This window comes from Canis lupus, chromosome 14 (genome assembly GCF_003254725.2).
Source record: "Canis lupus dingo isolate Sandy chromosome 14, ASM325472v2, whole genome shotgun sequence".
In the NCBI taxonomy this organism is placed as follows: Eukaryota; Metazoa; Chordata; class Mammalia; order Carnivora; family Canidae; genus Canis; species Canis lupus.
This window is the reverse complement of record NC_064256.1, coordinates 17,780,819-17,802,862: the sequence shown is the minus strand read 5'-3', so window position 1 is coordinate 17,802,862 and position 22,044 is coordinate 17,780,819. Positions and strand designations below refer to the sequence as shown.

General features: G+C 41.9%; 1 protein-coding gene across 7 annotated transcripts in view; it reads left to right on the top strand.

Annotated features, from left to right (window-relative positions):
- Positions 1-891: 891 nt before the first annotated feature.
- LOC112674947 (protein lifeguard 1-like) overlaps positions 892-22,044 on the top strand; it is a 34,927-nt gene continuing 13,774 nt past the window's right edge. For 4 of the 7 annotated variants that reach the window (XM_025471419.3, XM_025471417.3, XM_035698476.2 and 1 more), the window contains exons 1-10: positions 1,601-1,759; positions 1,895-2,030; positions 6,094-6,362; positions 10,930-11,008; positions 11,726-11,779; positions 12,407-12,497; positions 15,979-16,016; positions 16,096-16,183; positions 17,566-17,655; positions 19,948-19,995. In XM_025471419.3, the coding sequence (XP_025327204.1) occupies positions 2,029-2,030; positions 6,094-6,362; positions 10,930-11,008; positions 11,726-11,779; positions 12,407-12,497; positions 15,979-16,016; positions 16,096-16,183; positions 17,566-17,655; positions 19,948-19,995 (759 nt within the window). In that variant the 5' untranslated portion in view covers positions 1,601-1,759; positions 1,895-2,028. Of the gene's footprint in view, positions 1,023-1,541; positions 1,760-1,894; positions 2,031-6,093; positions 6,363-10,929; positions 11,009-11,725; positions 11,780-12,406; positions 12,498-15,978; positions 16,017-16,095; positions 16,184-17,565; positions 17,656-19,947; positions 19,996-22,044 lie in introns of those variants that run through there. The other 3 variants (XM_035698478.2, XM_035698477.2, XM_035698479.2) reach the window with 3 other exon arrangements.

The following is a 22,044-nucleotide window of genomic DNA, read 5'->3' as shown; positions in this document are numbered from 1 at the left end:
GAAACTTCTGCTTACAGTGTGTGTGTGTGTGTGTGTGAAGTGTGTAGAGAGCATGAGTGTGTGGGCTGTGAAGACAAGAATAAATTTGAGGTCTTAAACATCAATGGAAAGGAATAAAGCTGAATTCCCCAGGGGATTATCAGTGTTGCCATGCAGGCTAATTTGCATGATTTAGGTGTTGCAGGGCTCATTAATCAAAACTCTTAAAATTAAAAAAAAGAGCAGATGCATGAAATATATCACGGCCTGGTTTCAAAGAGAATACTATTCGTCACATTTTGTGTCCTGGTGAACATGGGCACTGTGGGACTCCTTAACCACCCCAGCCCTTGTCCTGTGCAGCTCAAGGACAGCACATGAGTTGCCCTTACTTACCTGTCAGAGAAGGATAACAAGACACACACCTCACGGGCCCCTGTGAGGAGTCCGTGAGTGAGTTGGCACAGGGGAGGTTGTAAACAATTTCTACGTCCAGTAAGTGCCTGATTAATGTTGATTCTGAGGCCAGTAAGAAAGGAGGAGGCGAAGCATTTCTGTTGACCAGACTGGTCACGTCATTAGTTACCCCCCCTGCCATGCACCCCTGGGGCAAGGTAACTAACTCAAATTGTCTACTGAGGACAAACTAGGGATAGTGATTGGGGACCAGGACAGAGAGGGACGAGGCCTAGGAAACTGCCGGCAGGTGCGGGAGAGGAGAGCCCTGGCAGAGAGGCTTTGCTGACCTTTGCCTTTTTCATCCTCAGGACAGGCATCACGATGTCCATCTCCCACTGCAGACGTGCCTTCTGCGTTAGAACCTAGTACTTCGTTGTGGGCCTGGGTCCCATGCCCTGTACTCAGGGTGTTCCTCTGGCCTGGAATGTGCTCCCTTCCCAACACTTCCGCACCCCGCCCTGTCCTCTCCAGAATCAGCTCAGGACACATCGCCATCCTCCCACCTCCCTGACAGCTTCCCTGCTCTGTCTCCTCCTTCCTCTACCTGCGGGGGTACCTGCGCCGCCCCCGTGTCTCCTCCCCAGGTCTGTGAGCATGCTGAGGACAGGATTTCCCCTCTCTGTGTTTCTTTTATGCCTTGTGCATAGCAGGTATGCACTAATGAGCAGTTTAATGAGCGGGTTAATAATTCAGTCAGCCTGTTCCCAGCAACGGTCTCCACTCAGGACAAGTGTCTGCTCCTATTCCTCTCCTTGCTGCCCTCTTTCCTGGTCATCTGCCTTCTATCCCTGAGCACCCTGAATCAGGCCTCCCCCGCCCCTCACTGGCCTGCAGCTGGGAGTAGGCATCTCCCTATACTACCCAGGAGGGTGGGTGCGTTATCATCCACCAGAAAAACCAATGCTTGCTTTGTCATAAACAAGTCTTACATATTTGAAATAATTGTTCAGGAACCCTGTGGAGCTTCTTAAGTCTCTTCCTCCTGCTCGGGAGAAGGTGATGACAACTGGGTCTTCTGGAAGCCTTGAGCTAAGGCTTTAGGACTTTCCCTGACATACAATGGGCTTTGGAGGTTCAGGGGTTGGCCTCCCTGAGACTCAGCGCACAGCGCACTGGCCATGACTCCTTGACCAGCAGGAGTCTCAGCAGGTAGACTTGACTCGGAGTCCCTCTTCCAGGCAGGAGCACCCCTAGCCCACCCCGTGCTCCAACTGCCACTCCCCTAACTGTCACTCAGAACTTCCTTTCTCAGCCCCAGAGCCTGCCTGTCCTTTGGAGGATCGCTGGCTCAAGAGACAAGAAAGCTTCTTTTGAGGACCAGGTGAACACCTCATTTTACAATTAAGGCTCCAGGACTGTAGTTTCCTGAGGAAAGCTCAGCTGCCTCTGATTTTTGTTTGTTTTTGTTTTTGACTGCTTTGAAACTCTCACTGCCTCTCCCCTCCTTCTGATTTAGCAGGACTGCTGGGGAGGAAACCAGCCTGGGTGCTCAAGCACCTCTCAGGGCTTCTCGGCTGTGTGGGAGGACGGTTTTCCTCAGAGGAGCTCCAGATTTTAACACGAAGAGAAATATTGCTTTGCATCTTCAAAATGTAAATATCTTTTAAAAATATAAATAATAAATGCTCATTATAAAAATTCATAACCGTGCAGAGTGCATTCCCCAACTCTGCTGTGTTAGAGATAACTGTATTAACAGTTTTCCTATATTTTTTCAGCATCTGCAAATGTGTCTGTTGTATAAGCCATTTATGGGATCCTACCACCTATTCTCTACTCTGGCTTTTTTTTTTTTTTTAAAGATTTTATTTATTCATGAGAAACAGAGAGAGAGAGAGAGAGAGAGAGACAGGCAGAGGAAGAAGCAGGCTCCATGCAGGGAGCCTGACATGGGACTCGATCCCAGGTCTCCAGGATCACACCCTGGGCTGCAGGCGGCGCTAAACCGCTGCGCCACCGGGGCTGCCCTACTCTGGCTTTTTTTTATTCTAAAGTGTGTCAGAGTAAACTTAGGACATCAATCTATATCTATCTATATCTATATATCTATATCCATATCTATATCTCTCTCTATATATATCTATAGATATAGATATATATACCTTTTCTTCGTCAAAATCAATCAAACCATTCCTTAATGGTTGATAGTCTGGTTTAAACTTTTTTCAGTTATAGTGAATAATGTAATGAGCTTCCTTATATATGTATTGTTGCCTATTCGTGTGGGTATTTTTATGGGGTAAGTTCCTGAAAATGTAATTGTTGTGGGCAAAGTAATGCACATTTTCAATCTGATGCTGCCACATTACTGACCACAAAAAGGTTTACACAGTTGCCAACTCCTTGAAGTTATCTCAGGACTGACTCAGCCCCCGGGCACAGTAGGCATATTGCCTAGGGCTCAATGTACTTTTGGGGGTCCTGAAAATATTTTCTTTTAAAATCAGGAGAAAAAAAGTGAATATAATAATAATAATGAATAAATAGTATACAATGAATCCAGCCTGAATTGAATTTTTATACCAGTGCAGCCATAAGATATACATTTAAATATTTTTTTTTTAATGGAGAGGGGACCCTCGAAGGCAAATGTGAATAGAACACCCGGAAGTTGTAATGCGGCCCTGGGTTATCCATTTCTCCACACCCTTGCTACTCTGAGAATTATCTTTTTAGTTTTTGCCAGGCTTTTTTTTTTTTTTTTCCAAAAAAAAAATTCACAATTGTTTTTATTTGCATTTCTTTGGATGTTTGCAAGGTATTATCTTCTTAAGTTTATTGACCGCTTAAAATTCCTTTATAAATTGCCTATTCATATTCTTTCCTGATCTTTCTAATGAGTTGTTCATCCTTTTCTTGTTAAAACTTATTTTTATAGTACAGTAAATATTGCAAGTTTTATTTTCACAATTTTGCATTTCAGAGTTATTGGTATCTTTTTGTAATGATATTAAAAGTCTTTTTGTACACCAAATCTGACAAGCATTTCTTTTATGATATCATTCTTACAAAGGCTTATGAAAATATTTGTTCATATTTTCTTGTAGAATATCTATGGCTATTATTATTGATGATAATATCTTTAATGAATCTGGAATGCATTTTTATGAAAGATTTGAAATAGTTATTGAACTTTGTTTTCTAAGCATAACTAATTGTTCCAGCACCATGGGACAATAATCTGAAATTCCACCTTTATGAAACTTTAAAAAAAATTTTATTTATTTATTTGAGAGAGAGAATGAGTAGGGGTGAGGGTAGGGGGAAGGCAGAGGGAGAGGGAGAGAGAATCTCAAGCAGACTCCCCTCGGAGTGCAGAGCCTGATGTGGGGCTCGATTTCATGACCCTGAGATCATGACCGGAGCCAAAATCAAGAGCCGAACACCCACACGACTGTGGGTCACCCAGGGACCCCTCCTTTATCAAATTTTAAATTTCCAGGTATACATGGGTCTATTTGTTGCATCTCTTCCATCCCATTGATCCATTTATCTATTCATGTGCTACAACCATACTTTAAATCATAGTTTCATGATATTTTGGTTTCTGATAAGGTAAATCAGTACTCTTCAATTCCTCATAATCCTTCTCTTTCAATTTTCTTCTTGATTACTCTCATATATTTACTCTTTCTGATGGACTTTAGAGTTATACTTTCAAGTACTGAAAAGAAAATACCAATGAGCTTTGTAAAATTTAGAGATTAATTTGAGGGGAAGAACATTTTTATAAAATGGAATCTGCCTCTCCAAGAGCATGGTGTTTTGTTCAGACCGTTTTTTTGTGGCATTCCCGATTGGTCTATGGTTTGCCCAAACACTGGCCCTCTCAGCAATCTCCTCAGACTCCTCCTTGTGGGGCAGGAGGCCAGCAATAGGGGCTTGTCTGAGCCTTTATGCCCCTCTGAAGTTAACAGGGGGCTTTTCTTTGCCGGTTTTGGTTCATTAAGTACTGGTTTTCTAAGAATTGTGTTCTGCTCCAAAGCACTGTGACAGAGCCACTGTAACCTCTTATCTGGATTTCTGGTCTCTTTGCTCCCACTTTTGCTTATTCGCCCTTTCTCCACACTCTGCCTAGTGCAATCTTACCGGTCAGATCCTTATGGTCCCCTGCTGGAGAACCTTTGGTAACTCCCCATTGTATTAGTTACTTATGGCTGTAACAAATTACTACACAAATAATGCCTTAAAACAATACAAATTTATTATCTTACAGTTCTGCAAGTCAGGAGTCCAAAATCAGTCTCAATGGGCTAAAATTAAAGTGCCCGCATCCCCTTCTGGAAGTGCTAGGGGACAATACATTTCCTTCCCTTTCCAACTTCCAGAGGCCTCCTGCATTCCTGGACTCCTGGCCTCTATCTCCAACACCAAAGTCAGCAACTCCATCAGTCTGACCTCTGCTCCTCTTGTCACATTTCCTTCTGTGACTCTGATCTTCCTGCCTCCCTCTTATAAGTGTGATCATAACGATGTTTGTTTCAACTGGGCCCGCCCAGGTAATCGAGGATCATTTCCTCACCTCAGAGTCTTAATCACGTCTGCAATGTTCTCTTTGTCACGTGAGGTAGCATTCACAAGTCCCATAGATTAGGGTGTGTACCTCTGTGGGGGGCCATTCGTTCTGCCTACCATGGTCATAACTTTCAGGATGAATTTGGCTTGACAGCCTCTTATTGACTTGCCCTAACTAGCACCTCATTCTGTGCTGGAAACTGCCCTCTACGCTTCCTCCAGTTCTGGTCTAGGCTGATTCCCTTCCTTAGAGAAATTTTTCCCCATATCTTATTCTAACTCATTTTCACTTTTTCTAGTAGAAGTTTTTGATAACCTATTCTACTTTCTGCATGTTCCTCCAAACTTCATTAGGGCCCCTCATATCATCCTCCATTATTCCAGACCCTGCTTATTTTGGCTTTTATATTATTGCTTGTTTGATTATCTTCTCTTCCAAAATATAAGCACTTTCGGGGCAGAGGCAACAAGGGCAGCTCCACATTTGGCACATAAGAGGGAGCTTATTGGGGATCCCTGGGTGGCGCAGTGGTTTAGCACCTGCCTTTGGCCCAGGGCGTGATCCTGGAGACCCAGGATCGAATCCCACGTTGGGCTCCCGGTGCATGGAGCCTGCTTCTCCCTCTGCCTATGTCTCTGCCTCTCTCTCTCTCTCTCTCTCTGTGTGACTATCATAAATAAATAAAAATTAAAAAAAGAGGGAGCTTATTAACTCCTTGCTGAATGAATTTATAAGCATATTAATTTCATAATGAAATGCAAGTTATTTTACTCTACAGGCCTCATTTTAAAAGTTTTTGTCCATCACTCATTCAATAAAATATTTAAGTATTGGCTTAGTGAGTACTGAGCTAAGGAAAAAAAAAGTACTGAACTAAGGGAGTTAAATTAAAAAAAAATCGTTTGAGGGGTGCCTGGCCAGCTCAGTGGGTAGAGCATGTGGCTCTTGATCTAGGCATGAGAGTATAAGCCCCATATTGGGCATAGAGCCTACTAAGAAGGGAAATATATATATATATATATATATTTTCATATATATATATATATATGAAAAAAGAAAAAATCATTTGATTGTTATGAGAATGCTAAGATTGCAGTGGTATGAACACAAGGACTTGAATAATAATTCTCCCTCTCCAGGGAAATGGACTTGGAAGTCAGAGAGCCAATAGATTTCAGTTCTGGAGATCATCAGCATCTAGTTCGGAAAGCAGCAGATAGTAACATCCACACCAAGGCTGGGCAGCCTTATGCAACTTCACCTTCTGAAGCACCAAAAACTCATGGGAATCCACGTCCTAAGACTAGAGAGCAAATGGATATCTACGTGGTACAAATTTCAGATGAGACTACCCCAGATGACAGCAATAATCTAGCCAATCCATTCTCAGATTCATGGATCCGCAGAGGTGAGAATGAAATTAACCTTTTGCAAGAGAAAAGCAAGAGTTCTCTTAAAATGTTTCCACAGAGTGGATGGTTAGAAGATTTAACTCTGTCTTTCATTTTCCCAGTTATGCTTTACCATGAAACATGATGTAGGGCTGCTCCAATAGATGGCCCCCATATTGTCCAGGGTGTTCAGGAATTCATAATGTGTGGTTCCCTTAGCAAATATGAATTTCTCACTGCTTGTAAAATGTTCTTACCTACAGACAAGGTGATGCCATGATACTGGCATAGTTTTAAAGCATATTAATTCAATGCCATAGGTATTAATTTTGTATAGGAAGTACATTCAGCTATGAGCAACAGAAACCTACAAGACTGTGGCTTACATAAGAGAGTGTCTCTTTTCTCTCATGAAATATGCAGTTTGAAGGTAGGCATCTCAAGGCAAATGCTGGTGGCCCCAGAGACAACTCTGTCACCCTTTTTAGGGCCTGGACAACTTCATGGTGCACTGTGAGCTTTGAACCCCATTGCTGTCTCACCGTGGCCCTCATCCACCCGCTGAAAAGATGCCTCTTGGAGCCCTGGCCTTCTAGGTGGGGAAAGGCAAAGGCAAAGAAAGGCCGAGCCTGGGATGTTGCCTAGACACCTCCAGGAGGTGCCATTCATGGATAGATGCCCTAGAGTCTGCCAAATCTGACTTCCTTTCAGAGGCTTTCCTGGAAACCACCACCCAAGCATATCCACTGGCATGTCAATGACCCTAGCAGGATCATACGACCACTTTCTTTCTTTTTTTTTTTTTTAAGATTTTATTTATTTATTCATAGAGACACACAGAGAGAGAGAGAGAGAGAGAGAGGCAGAAACACAGGCAGAGGGAGAAGCAGGCTCCATGAAGGGAGCCCGACGTGGGACTCGATCCCAGGTCTCCAGGATCACACCCCAGGCTGCAGGTGGTGCTAAACCACTGCACCACGGGGGCTGCCCACATGACCACTTTCATCTGTAGTTTTTTGGTTGGGCCCATTGTCATCTTTAACCAGATTTGGGTTGGGTGGTGAGGGGGCCAGGGAGAATGGATGTCACTACGCAACAAGACACCTCTGCCACAGGTGTCAGTCCTTCAACACTGGGCACTTTGCAAAAGGAAGAGTTTTGCGTTTAATCCTTATAACAACCCAATAAATGAAGGGGTTGTAGTGTCATTTAACACATGAAGAAATCAGGTTAAAGGCCTCCACACCACTGTTAGACTTAGTTATTTGTGTCTGTCTCTTCTGGTGGGTGGAGGCTGGGCCCGCTCTTATTTATTTATTTATTTATTTATTTATTTATTTATTTATTTATTTATGAGAGACACGGAGAGGGGGAGAGGGAGAGAGAGAGAGAGTGTGAGCAGCAGAGACACAGGCAGAGACACAGGCAGAGGAAGAAGCAGGCTCCATGCAGGGAGCCCAACGTGGGACTCCATCCCAGATCTCCAGGATCAGACCCTGGGCCGAAGGTGGCACTAAACCGCTGAGCCACCTGGGATGCCCAGCCTTTCCCATTTAAAAAACCTATATGGTATACGAAAAGATGAAAATCCTATGGAAACAAAGGAAAAGTACAGCAGGGTAATGGATTCAATTTTACAGGCCTGGGGACAACTTTATACAATTTATATATCATAAAATTCACTTAAAAAGTGTGCAGTTTAATGATTTCTAGTATATTTACAGAGTTGGACAACCATTTCCACGAAAAGGAACCCACAGCCACTGGCCATCACTATGTATCCCACCCTTCCTGCTGGCCTCTGACAACCACTAACCTACTTTCTGTCTCTATGAATTTGTATATTCTAGATATTTCATATGAATGGAATCATACCATATGTGATCTGATGTGATCACCTTCTTTCACTTAACGTAATGTTTTCAAGGTTTACCCATGTTTTGATAGGAGTCAGAACTTCATCCCTTCTTTATGATCATATAGTATTCTATTGCCTTGATAGAATACATTTTGTTTTATTCTTCAGTTAACAGACATTTGGGCTGTTTCCACTTTTTGGTTATTATGAATAATGTTGTGATCAATACTCATATTTGCATTTTTTTGTGTTGATACACATCTTCATTTCTTTTAGGTAATAGATGTCTAGGAACTGCTGGGCAATATGGTAACTCCTATGTTTAACATTCTGAGGAACTACCAAACTTTTCCAAAGTGGCTGCACCATTTTACATTCCAACCACCAATGTATGAGGGTTTGTGTTTCTCCAAGTCCTTGTCAATGCTTGTTATTGTCTTTCTTTCTTATTATAGCCATTCTAGATATGTGACATGATATCTCATTGTAATTTTAATTTACATTTCTCTAATGACTAATGATGTTGTGCATCTTTTCACAAGCTTATTGGTCATTTGAATATTTTCTTTGAAGAAATATATATACAAATCCTTTGCACACTTTTAAAAAAATAGCAACCATTTTATAATTTTTCATGATTCTGTGGGTTGACTAGGTTCACTTGGGCAGTTCTTGTGTTGGTCTTGACTGGGGGTTCTAATGCAGTTATAATCAGATGGCAGCTGAGGCTGCAGTGGCCATTATGTCTCTTTGACACAACTGGAAGTTGATGTTGGCTGTTGGCTTTGTTTTTATGGCTTGAGTTTCTCATCACTTGGGAGTTGGGTTCCAAGAAAAAGTATACCAGGCAGACAAGCCCCATTGTGCAAGCGGTTTGTCAAGCCTTTCCTTGCTTCATACATGCTAGTGTCTCATTGGCCAACACAAGTTATGTGGCCAAGCTCAGTGTCGGGGGGAGCGGGGGGCACTACACAAGCTCGGCCTTTTTTAATTGTTATTTGTCTTCTTGTTATTGAATTGTAAGAGTTCTTTGTGTATTCTAGATACAACCCCCGTATCAGATACATGATTTGCAAATATTTTCTTCCAGTTTGTGGGTTTTCTTTCACTTTCTTGACAGGGTCATTTGAAGCACAAAGCTTTTACTTTTGATTAAATCTAATTTGCCTGTTTTTTTTTTTTTTTCTTTCTTTGCTTGTGTTTTCAGGTGTCATACCTAAAACAATCATTGCCTAATTTCTGCTCACAAAGATTTACATCTATGCTTTCTTCCAAGAATTTTCTTTCTTTTCTTTTTAAGATTTATCTATTTATTTGAGAAAGAGAACGAGTGTACAAGAAGGGGAAAGGAAGAGAAGGGGGAAGGGCAGAGGGAGAGAGGAGGCTGACTCTCTGTTGAGCACGGAGCCTGATGTAGGGCTCTCCATCTCACCACCCTGAGATCATGACCTGAGCCGAGGCCAAGAGTGGGACGCTTAATGGACTGAGCCACCCAGGCGCCCCAAAAGTCTTGTTTTATATGCTTACATTTATGATCCATTTTAAATTAATACTTCATTTTTGTGTATGTACGACATGAAGAAAGGGTCCAGATTCATCCTTGTTTTGTCATCCTTTTGTATATATATGTCCAGTTGTCCCAGCACCTTTTGTTGAAAAGACTATTCTTTCTCCCTTGAATTGTTGTAGCATACTTGTTAAAAATCAGTTGACTACAAATGTAAGGGATTATTTCTGGAATGTCAATTCTATTCTAGTGATCTTATGTCTATCTAGTCTTATAAAGCTGGGCCACATTTAATATTTATTACCTTACAGTCTTTGACAGATAGTAGATGTGAAATAAATGTTGACTACATGAATATTTTATTTGGCACGTATGTTCTGGTATTTTGATTAAGATAGCTCAATCCCATTTCCTTGTTGTCACTCTTCCAATGCATAGATACCACCCAGCAAAAGGACACAGTTGACAATCCCGTAAGTCATCTCTAAACAGCGTTCTTTTTATCTTCCCTTTTAAAACTGAGACAAAACTCCTAAGCTGTTCATTGTCATATTCAGCACCATATTCAGAGGGCTCCAGGAAAAGTTGTGCAGTAGGAAGCAGCAAAAAGAGACACTGACATACTCTGCGCTCTGCTTTGGCATGCTGCTGGAACTCCTTGGTCTTATCATTTCTCATGTTATCTAGCTTCTGCTGAAGTAGAAGGGAATTGCTAAAGGCAGGCAGGCTGGCGAGTAAAGTGATGAGAAAGTTCTGCACACGCCCTGCAGCCCACATCCATCTCTGAGGGCTAAATGCCCTCCGTACCAGCCCTCTTCTGCGCTTTCCCTGCGCTCCAGTTGGCACACAGGTGGAGCCAGAGCCCTAATGATGGCCTGTGACTTTCAGAGACTTTGAGGTCACTTTTGGTCCTAAGGAGGATGGGGTGGGCATAATAAGGAATTAAATTCCCGTTTGTCTTTTTGATTTGGGGGCTTCCATGGATAAACCCTCAGATCTCCAATAAAACACCAGTAACAATCCGAACAGAATGTTTCCCACAAGTTCTGCAGAGCTATATGTTTGTGGTTGTTCCATTTGCTGACTCTAAACTCCTATTCTTTTTCCTACCCTCAAAAAAATCAGAGGAAATGTTCTTTTGTTAGGTATCAAAGGTAATTACATTTCTAGTTTTACTTTTGAATATTGTGTCATAAAAATAATATTTCTGTCTCCTCAGCCTTCATTATAAAAGTATTCCTGATCCTGTCAGCTCAGCTGGTGGTCACTGGGGCAATTGTCAGCGTATTTCTTTTCTGGTAAGTCTTTGTTACTGAGGTACATTAAACACTAAGTTGTTCACATTTCTTCTTATTGAGTCAACTTAATTCTGATCATTAAAAATTATCTACTTTTTATTTATCATTCATAGGGTATGATATCTCTATAGCTTTGTTGTTTCTGAGGCAACTCTTAGACCAAGTTTTGTTAGATTTCTACAGTTTTGTTTCAATATATTAAGCCAAGACCTTCTTGTTTTACTCTTACTTGGGGCATTATTTAATTTTTTAATTTTCCATAAGCTATTTCCACAGATAAAAGTGGATAAAGGAAAAAAGTGGAGATTATGGAGGGCTTGGAGACTTGCAATGCTGTTAAATGCAAAATTATTTTGGGGACTATGATCCATCACTGTTTAAATATAGCCTATGAAAATTTCTATTTACTAGACAATTATATGAGAAATTGATTTTTTTGCTTTGTACACATAGCAATCTCAGTATTTTTAAAAAATAAAAATGTCACCAGGAAATTTACATTTATACAAATTTGACTTACATGACTGTCTTTTTTATGAGTCTATTTTAAGAAGCAAGGTGTAGTTATATGTTTTATTATTTCACTTTTCATTTGTCATTGTCAATCATTTTGGGTTTACCCCTTTCTCATGAGACTGTTCTACTTCCACTTAAATATTACATTAGTTAGAAAAAGAAACTGTTGTATAAAACTATATTAATTTTTTTTTTAATCAGGAAGGGTTTAAAAGCTTGGGTGCTTGTGAATGCCTGGTTCACCTATGCAATCTTGTAAGTATTCTTGGATTTAATAAAAAGTGATTTTTCTACTGGCTATTGATGGAGGTTCTTTATTAAAAATTAAGTAAAGGTATAACATTCTTGACAAAATTATAGAGATGGAAAACAAGCAAATTAGTGGTTACTAGGAGCTAGGGTATGTGAGTGTTTGTTATCATAAAGGGATGGCACGAAGGAGATCTTTGTTGATTTTTTTTTTTTTGATGTTTTAATGATGGGATAGTTTCAAATCTTGATTATGGTGCTGGTGACACATATCTACATAGATTTGTGTCATAGTTCTATGACATAGCATTATACACATATCAATGTCAAATTACTTGTGTGTGGGTATTATACTATATATCTGTATGATGTAACCAGTGGGGGAAACTAAGTGAAGAATACATAGTACTCCTCTGTCTTTTCACAACTTCCTGTGAATCTGTAATTATTTCAAAATAAAAATTTTTTAAATTCTGTGGATGACAATGAGCAAAGGTAATAATCTGCATATATTTTTGTTTGTTTTATACTTACTATCAGATAATAATGTATAACAATATATCTTTATATCTACCTATATCATATGATATAATCACTGGAAGCAAATAACACATGGCTTTAAATTATCCTCAGGCCAGCATTTTTTGTCGTACTCATCGTCCTTGCTTGCTGTGGGAAACTCCGCCGTCAGGTGCCTGCGAATTACATTCTCCTGGGATTATTTGTAAGTAAACTTTGTTAGCACTTGCAGCTCGCCTCTGTAACATATTTCTGTCACATTAGTAATTCTACTCCTTTTATCGTGAAAATCTTCATGTGGAATACTACAGACAGTATTTGTGAGATGTTCTCTTGGCTGGATTCTGGTTGTAACAAACTCATAAACTTCCTTGACTTCCATGAGACTTCCTGCACACTCCTCTCCCCCTTTTTAAAAACATTAATTTTTTATTCATGAGAAACAGAGGCAGAGACATAGGCAGAGGCTCCTGGTGGGGAGCCCCATGCAGGACTCAGGACTCGATCCCAGAACCCCAGGATCATGACCTGAGCCAAAGGCTCAACTGCTGAGCCACCCAGGCACCCAGCCTGCATACCCTTTTACTCAGTTAGTGGGTTTGGGGCCCCGGGGGCTACTCCTTTGCCGGCAAACATGCCTCTGAGGGGCCACCCAGAGTCTGGGCTACATTTCAGGAACAGCGAAAGTGACTATTACTGGCCCTGTGCCGGGAACAACAAACCCATTTTTATGGAAAGTGGGTAAGAAGTATAATTTTCCTTATTTTTGTAAGATTTTTTTTTTTTTTTTATTTCAAGTTTCACTGGGAGAGGAAACCAGCTTGGTGCAGGTTCTCCCTATTTCCCACCTTGCGTCTCAGTTCAGGAGGGCTTTTCAGGGGCAGAGAGTTGGGGGGGGACTGCTAGTGGAGGGGGGCTGGCTTCTGGTTCCTGGTTCTCCTCACTTAGTCATGGTCTGGTTCTTGGTTCACCAGTACCTCCTGTGGGGCTTCTACTCATGAGGCCTCACCACACTGGTCCTTCCTCTCGGATCCATGCTGCTCTGGGCCACAGAAAACGTTTGGCTTCATTTCTTGCAGCCAGTTCTTTTCCCTACTGCTCACGAGGATTCCAGGATCTTAGTAACCTCCCATTGTGAAGATTTGCTTACCAATTGATTTATTCTTTATCTGGTTCCATATCAGATTTGAGGTAGCTTATAAAAATACCCCCACTATAAGAAAATAAACCAGTGGAGAAATCTTATGGAAGGAAAAATAAGGGTAGGAAAATAAAGCCAGTGGTTAGATTAGTGTACAAAATGCATAGTAGGGGGCTGCTGGGTGGCTTGGTCAGTTAAGCATCTGACTTAGGCTCAGGTCATGTTGCCAGAATCCTAAGATTGAGCCTTGCATCGGGCTCCCTGCTCTGTGAGGAGCCTGCTTCTCCCTTTCCCTGTGCCTGCCGCTCCTCCTGGCTGTGTGCTCTCTCTACGTCAAATAAATAAAATCTTTAAAAAAAAAAGATTTTATTTATTTATGAAAGACAGAGAGAGAGAGAGAGAGAGAGAGGCAGAGACATAGGCAGAGGGAGAATCAGGCTCCTCTCAGGGAGCCAGACATGGGACTTGATCCTTGAACTCCAGGATCACGTCCTGAGCTGAAAGCAAAGCATAACCGCTGAGCCATCCAGGAGTCCCAATAAAATCTTAGAGGAATAAAAGAAAAAAGCATAGTTCTATGCATGCTGAATAGTCAAAGCAATCCTGAGAAAGAGGAATAAGACAGGAGGTATCACAATCCCAGATATCAAGACCTACTACAAAGCCAGAGTAATCAAAAATAGTATGGTATTGGCAAAAAAAATAGACACAATGGATCAATGGAATGGAATAGAGACCCCAGAAATAAGCCCACAACTATATGGTCATTTAATCTTCAATAAAGAAGACAGAATATACCATGGGAAAAGACAGTCTCTTCAACAAAAGGTACTGGGAAAACTGGACAGCCAAATGCAGTAGAATGAAACTGGACCTCTTTCTCACACCCTATGCAAAAATAAACTCAAAATGGATTAAATACCCAAATGTATGACCTGAAACCATAAAACTCCTAGAAGGACACATGGGCAGTTGACTCTTGAACACTGGCTTTAGCAACACTTTTTTCATCTGTCTTCTCAGGCAAGGGAAACAAAACCAAAAACAGTTGGGACTATATCAAATTAAAAAGCTCTTGCACAAGGAAGGAAACCATCAATAAAACAAAATGGCACCCTACTGAATGGGAGAAGGGTTTTGCAAATGGCACATCTGATAAGGGGTTAATATCCCGTCTATCTACCTAGATACGCACATAAATGAACACTAAAAAAATCTAATAATAAACGCACAGAGGACCTGAATAGACATTTTTCCAAAGAAAACAGATGGCCAAAGGATGCAAAAAAAAAAAAAAAAGAAAAGAAAAGCTCAACATTACAGTCTATATGGAAATGTGGTATATCACTTCACACAAGTCAGAAACGGCTACTATCATAGGGCCAAGAAATAACAAGTGTTGGCGAGGGTGTGGAGCAAGCAGCAGCAGCAGAAACTCAAGAGGAAGGTTGGAAGCAAGCACATTATTACAATATCAGGTGTACGTGGAGCAGATATACCCTTTTAAACCTATCCTGGAAATAAGGACAGCTTTGGCAAAGTCAACAACGCGGAGGCTCAGGCAGCTACTCGCTGGGTTGGGGAAGCGCGGAGATGCAACCCAGGCAGGACTCCAGGACCCCGGGCGCCCTCCCGGCCCGTCGCGCCCAAGGTGGGCGGCTGGAGAAGTTCAGAGCCGCTCGGCGGTTGCGAGGCGTCCGCAGTTTCCCCTCCCCGAGACTCGAGGATTCTTTCCCGGCTCCTGGGCGCACTGGAGGGTCAGCCAAGGCTCCGGGTTTGCCTCTGGTGGAGCGCCCCACCAGCTGGGGAAGGTCGGCGGGCCCTTTCGGCGGCCCCTGTTCACGGTCGTCTCACTCCACTCGGCTGTGCCCGGACCGCGAGCCCCGCCCCCGCTCCGGACAGGCCCCGCCCCCGGCCCCGCCCCGGACAGGCCCCGCCCCGCCCGGACAGGCCCCGCCCCCGCCCCGGACAGGCCCCGCCCCCATGGGCGCCGACAGGTGCAGCTCTGCGCTCGGCGGAGAACTGCCCGCCAGCCCCATCCCCGCTACCGAAAAGGCCTCCATCCTCCTCCCTCATCTGAGGTTTGAAGTTCTCCCCCGAGCACTGTAGGAGAGGTGACTGCTGAGGCTGTTGGTGAAGCATTAGTAGAAATAGCATACTCCGCTTTGATAAACTGTTAAGATTCTGTGTGGGTGGCCCCATTTGGTGAATGACGAAATATGGTCTGCAGAAAAACCTTTTATCATGGTTTCGATAGTCCTGATGCATACCTATTTAATTCACTAAATACGTTCAAAGTTACTCCTGTGTTCTAAGAATTTTTACTAAGAAGATAATCTTGTCAGTCTTAGGGGAAATGTTAGGAAAATGTTTAGTTCTACTATTGGTTTCCCATAATTAACTTTCCTGTAGCTTCATGCGCTAGGGTTATGCATGTTCCCACTTGCTCCCTGGACCCTGCCAAAACACACGCACCTTAAATCATCTCCTCTGGCTTCTGGGTCTCTGGATCCCAGTTCTGATTCGCTATGCATTTTGTTTCTAGACGGTTCTTCAAGGTCTGCTGCTCGGAGCCGTATCAGTGTAAGTCTTTGATGCACATTTCCTTTCCCATGTGTGCTGTTCTTTGTATGTGAACAATAATCACAATCTCTGGTTTTAGTTTCTATAATGCCGAGGAAGTGCTGTGGGCAACAGCAGCAACTGCTCTGGTGACCTTGTCGCTCACTTTATTTGCTCTTCAGACAAAAGTATGTATCACAGAAACTGATTTCTGTCATAAGGGGGTGTGTAGATGTGTTCCTTTGCCCCTGCTGACCCACTCTTATCCCTCCTCCCTCCTGCTCACGGCTGTCCTGTGGGCTCCTCCGTGGCCTCCCCACCTTCTGGCTTCCGACTTTCCTAGTAACCACGTTCAAAAATCAAAAAACAAAAACAAAACAGAAAAAAAAAAAACCCACCCCAAAACCCAGGTGAAATTAATTTTAATCATATATTTTATTTAACCAAATACATGCAAGGCTCTAACATTTCAGTAGTCAATATAACAAAAATATTGAACTATCTTACATCCTTTTTTGAACTAAAATTCAAATCCAGTGTCTATTTTCTACTTACAGCACACTTCACTTCAGACCAGCCACACTTCAAATGCTCACTAGCCACAAGTATTGAATGCACAGCTGTAGACAAACACTTTTTAAACAGCCATCAGAATCGTCTGGAGGGCTTGTGAAAACACAGGTTCCCTGGGCTCTGCCCTGGAGTTGCTGCCTCAAAAAGTCTGGGGCATGGGCCCTGGAATTTGCATTTCACAGGTGATGCTGATGGTGCCTACTACGTCAGATTACTCTCCTGCTGTGCAAAGGGTAGGGAGTGACGGAGTGGGGGTGGGGAACAGAAGATTTAGGAACATTGCTTTGACAAGAAAATATCATAGAGTCAGGGGTCTTCCTTCACTGCATAATTTTATTCAGGTCAGAAGATGAATAGACCCCTTTCTTTAAAAGAATCCTCATCTTTCCCAGCCTGATTTGGTCCCTGATTTATTAAAAAGGCAAAACCAATAAGCATATTAATAAATTTTGAAATTACCGAAGAATGATTAGTAATAATTTTGAAAGCTTTAGTATATTTTTATTAAAATATATGCCTACAAACATGAAAAGATGTCCAGTTAGCATTGGCCTATTTCATTCCATTACTGTATTCTATGCACAACACTTTTTAAAATATGAATAATTATGATCATGCTATACATACAAATTTACATCCTGTTTATTCAAGGTAAATTTTTTATTACGTAAATTTCATATAAATACAAAAATAGAATAGTATAACGAACCTTCATGTATCTATGGCTCCTGTAATTTTCTCCATACTCCTACCCACTTCTCCCTCCTGAAGCAAGTTCCAGTCAACAGCACACGTTTTTTTTTTTTTTAACAGCACACTTTTTAATGTAGCATTTTTCCGTGATGGGAGCAAATGAATTTGAATGGTTCTCAGAAATGTCCTGGGTGTTATTAATAGATGGGTCAGTGTCTGTCTATGGGATATAAATTGCAACTCTAAACATCCTGAAATTCCTTATAAGTGATGATTGAGTTGTTTTTGTGTTATGTTTCCTCAGTGGGATTTCACCATGCTGAATGGAATGCTGTTTGTTTTACTCTTCGTACTTATTATCTATGGAATTCTCTTACTCTTCATACGATCATATGTAAGTGGGATCTCTTTTGAGGAACCTCAGAGAATCATTAGAAATTTCGGGTGAAGTGCTGATTGTGTTGGCCTGGATCCTCTGAGAAACAGACAAGCGGGGTGAACCACATGAGGTGTGGGCATAAAGACTGAGCCCCTTTTCTAGACTATAACTGTCTTTCCTGTATTCTATGCACAACACTTTTAAAAATATGAATAATTATGGGGCCCCTTACAGGGTCGTGGGGGTGAACAGGGCAGGTCAGATTCCTTCTGTACATGGGTGCTGCCTGTTTGAAGTGCTAGCAGTAGAGACATGGGCTTTTTCAGACTTTCCCAACAGCAGCCTAGAGGAGGCTCCTTATTTTCGAATTCAGCTTAGCTTGCCTGCCTTCCTTCGTTCCTTCCTTCCCTCCTGCCCTCCCTCATTCCTTCCGTATCTTCATTGACTTCTTACGAGATATCAGACAGCCTGTGGTTTTTCACATAGGCATTATATTTAATTCTCATGACCTTCCTGAAAAGTACATATGCCATCTATTGTATAGATAAGAAACCAGGCTCTGAAAAATTAAATAATTCATCCAGGTTCACACAGGGAGTAAGTGGTAGGAGCAGGATCAAAGCCGCATCTGTGTGGAGAGTGCCATCCATGCTCTCTGTAGCACAGCGCACCATCTGGGGATGGAGGCTGGAGGGGGTGTGAGAGGTAGAGGCATAGCATCTGGCCCTGCGGCCTGCCTGTCATTGGCACCTTGTGTGGAGACCCCATGGGCAGCCAGCTCCACTGAGGACTGGCTTGGGGCCTGTGACCTTTTGATTCCAGCCCTAGGGCAAGCTTGGCCCAGTTGCTGAATCCAAGAATTTCTTTGGTAACAAGTAGACTGGTTAAGTGATCTTCAGACATAAGCACCCGTTCCACCTGAATTGGTTTAGCTTTATGAATGACCATATAGATTTATAGTGAGGGAGATAGCATCTATACTTAATTTAATGTATTTAATTCATTTATTTTTAGCATCTGTATTTTAGAGATAAACTCAGATATCACAAAGACGTGCCTTAGAAGGCCACACAGCTCTTCACTTACAATTATGGATGGTAGCTCAGATATTGGTAGTAATAATCCAAACATTCATTAGGTTGGTTCCATAGGCCTTTGCAATACCATTGATGTGCAGTTAGGAAACTGTGTTTCCTACAAGATAGATGAACCCTAGTTCCCACTGTAAATTTCCTTCCCCAAATATCTACAATATATATAGTCTTACACAGGCATTTAAAAGGAAGACTTTGACAGAACCTTGTTGTAAGTATACATGCTTGTTTGACTTTGGCAATTTTGAATTCTTCAGATCCAGTAATCAGGCATTTTCTTACTATTAGCTCAGTCCAGAAACACTGCCCCTCCCACACTGTGTCACTGACTCCTGATTTGTATCCTTCACCAGGAATCTTCCCTGGTTAGCAGAATGCTCTGTCCATTCATCTAGGATGGGCTTTCTTGTCCTGAAGAGTGAATGGCATTATTTTTCTTACATGTTATGCACCCCTGCCTTATCTTTTTCCCACATAGAGCCAACCCCTTTGGCATTCAGATCAGTCTCATATTCTGATAAGGGCTGTTTTGGTTGCAAGGAGGAGATACTGCACAGACTAGCCAGAAGCAAAGACCCAGGGATGTTCATGGAGTTCCTAGGTGGGAAGAAGCGACCGGACTCACAGAAATGGAAATCCCACCTTCCTCTCCTGGGCTGAGTTGATGGGCCACCTCTGTATGGTAATAGCTCCAGCACTAGTTCATGATACAGTGGCCCCTGGGAACTGGTTTCTGACTGGCCAGTGCATCATCTGCTTGGTCCCAGTCACATACAAGGTTTCTCATCAGTCAAGAGAGTCACTGCTGTTGGAGCGGATGTCTTCCACCTCTTGTCAATCAGCTCTAGCTAGGGTGCACGAGGGTCCCTATTTTCCCAGAGTTACCTGTTCCAAGAACTGAATGTAGGGGCAGATGCCATAGGAGGGCTATGTGATGGCGCAAAAAGTGAAACATATCTAGTTTGGTCTACCTGCCCTGCCACGCATGAGATGTTTAACACTTGATAAAACTGTTTTGGCAAGGGTAGTTTTCATTTGTTTCCTGAATGGAATTGAGTGGGTGCTATTTGACCACTATGTTCAAAAAGATGAATTTCCCCACAGATTTGCCTTTCCTTAATATTGGATCCTTATCTAACAGCAGTGACCCAAGTGAGCCCTTTCATTATTCCAAATCTTGTTCTTAATATGCAATTGTTTCTTCTCTTTGCAGTGGTTGCATCTGTTGTATGCTGGACTTGGAACTATAGTCTTCTCACTTGTAAGTCCATCTCTCCCTCACCCTGACAAAGCATATGGTATGTGCCTTGACAGGGCCGCTAAGCCCATGCTAGGTCCAGAGTCAAGTAGCTTGACTATTCCCCTCCTGTGCCTCCTTTACTCTTTTCATTCCTTCTCCTTTTTCTTTATAAAGACAATTTTTAGAGCTTTTTTAAGTTCACAGTGACACGGAGAGGAAGGTATCCCCTCGGCCCCATACCTGCGTGGCCTCCCCCATGACCAATACCACCCACCAGAGCCATACGTTTGTTACACTGACAAACCCACACTGACACAGTATAATCACCTGAAGTTTACATTAGCCTTCACTCCTGGTGTGGGATGGTGTATGGGTTTAGGTAAACATACACTGACTCCTTCCATCATTACGATGTCATAGAGTATTTTTCACTGTTCTAAAAATCCTTTGTGTTCCATCTCTTGATCCCTCCCCTATGTCCACCCCCTGGCAACCCCTGATCGTTTTCCTGTTTCCAAATTTTGCCTTTTCCAGAACGTCCTATAGTGGGAATCATAGAGTCTCTAGCAGCCTTTTCAGAATGGCTTATTTTACTTAGTGAGGTGAACTTCAGGTTCCTGTATGTTTTCTTGGCTTGATAGTTCATTTCTTTTTAGTGCCGAATAACATTCCATTGCCTAGATGTGCCACCATTCATGTATCCATCTACCTACTGAGGGGTGACTCATTTGCTCCCACGTCTTAGCAATTTTGAAAAGCTGCTCTAAATATCCATGTCAGGGTTTTGTGTTTTCAAAATCTTTGGGCCCATTTTAAAATCAGACTGTTTGTTTGCTTAACTGAGTTTTAAGAGGTTTTTTTTCTTGTATATTTTGGTAATACTCCTTTATCAGATGTGTGTTTTGCAAATACTTTCTCCTCTCTATGGCTTGTTCTCTCATTCACTTAACATTATCTTTCACAAAGCAGAAGTTTTGAATTTTAATGAATCCCAGATTATGCATTATTTCCTTTCATAGGTTGTACCTTTGGGGTCATATTTAAAAAGTCATCACCACACCCAAGTCATCTGGGTTTTCTCCTATGTCATCTTCTAGGAGTTTTATAGTTTTGTGTTCTACCTTTAAGTCAGTGATCCATTTTGAGTTAGTTTTTGTGAAGGGTGAAAGGTCTTTTCTAAATTTGTTTTTTTGCATATAGATGTTCAGTTGTTCCAACACCACTGGTTGAAGAGACCGTCACTGCTCCATTGTCTTGCCTTTCCTCCTTTGTGAAATATCAGTTGATTATATTTATGTGGATCTATTTCTGAGCTCTCCAGTCATTCCACTGATCTCTTTGTCTCTTCTCTCACATAACTCTAACAAAAAGGGACACTATGAAGCAAAATGTGGATATTTTTAAGCTGGGTGATAATGTGTGGAATTTATTATTCCATTCTCTCTACTTCTGGGTGTATTTAGAAATGCCAAAAATAAACAATTAAAAAGAAACCCTAAAACCTAAAATATGTGACCTGATAAAAGCATAAAATGGAATACCATGCAGCCTTTAAAAAAGGATGAACTCGGGGATCCCTGGGTGGCGCAGTGGTTTAGCGCCTGCCTTTGGCCCAGGGCGCGATCCTGGAGACCCGGGATCGAATCCCACGTCGGGCTCCCGGTGCATGGAGCCTGCTTCTCCCTCTGCCTATGTCTCTGCCTCTCTCTCTCTCTGTGTGTGACTATCATAAATATAAATAAATAAATAAATAAATAAATAAAAATAAAAATAAATAAATAAATAAAAAAGGATGAACTCAATCCATCTCTGCTAAGATATGGAGACCATTATTTTTAAATGAAAAAGCAAAGACAGAACATCTTTTTTTTAGGGCCAGTCAAATTTAACAGTGGGTGAGGCAGATGGTATACCAACTTTATGACCCTAGTGTTAATAAGTTCTGAAGGCTCACTACCATCAGATTAGCCAAGACAGAGCATTCTATATATACGACCACATTAAAAAAAAAGATAAGTGTGTGTGTGAATGACCAACATGACACCGAAGGAGAAGAACAAAGTTGGAGGA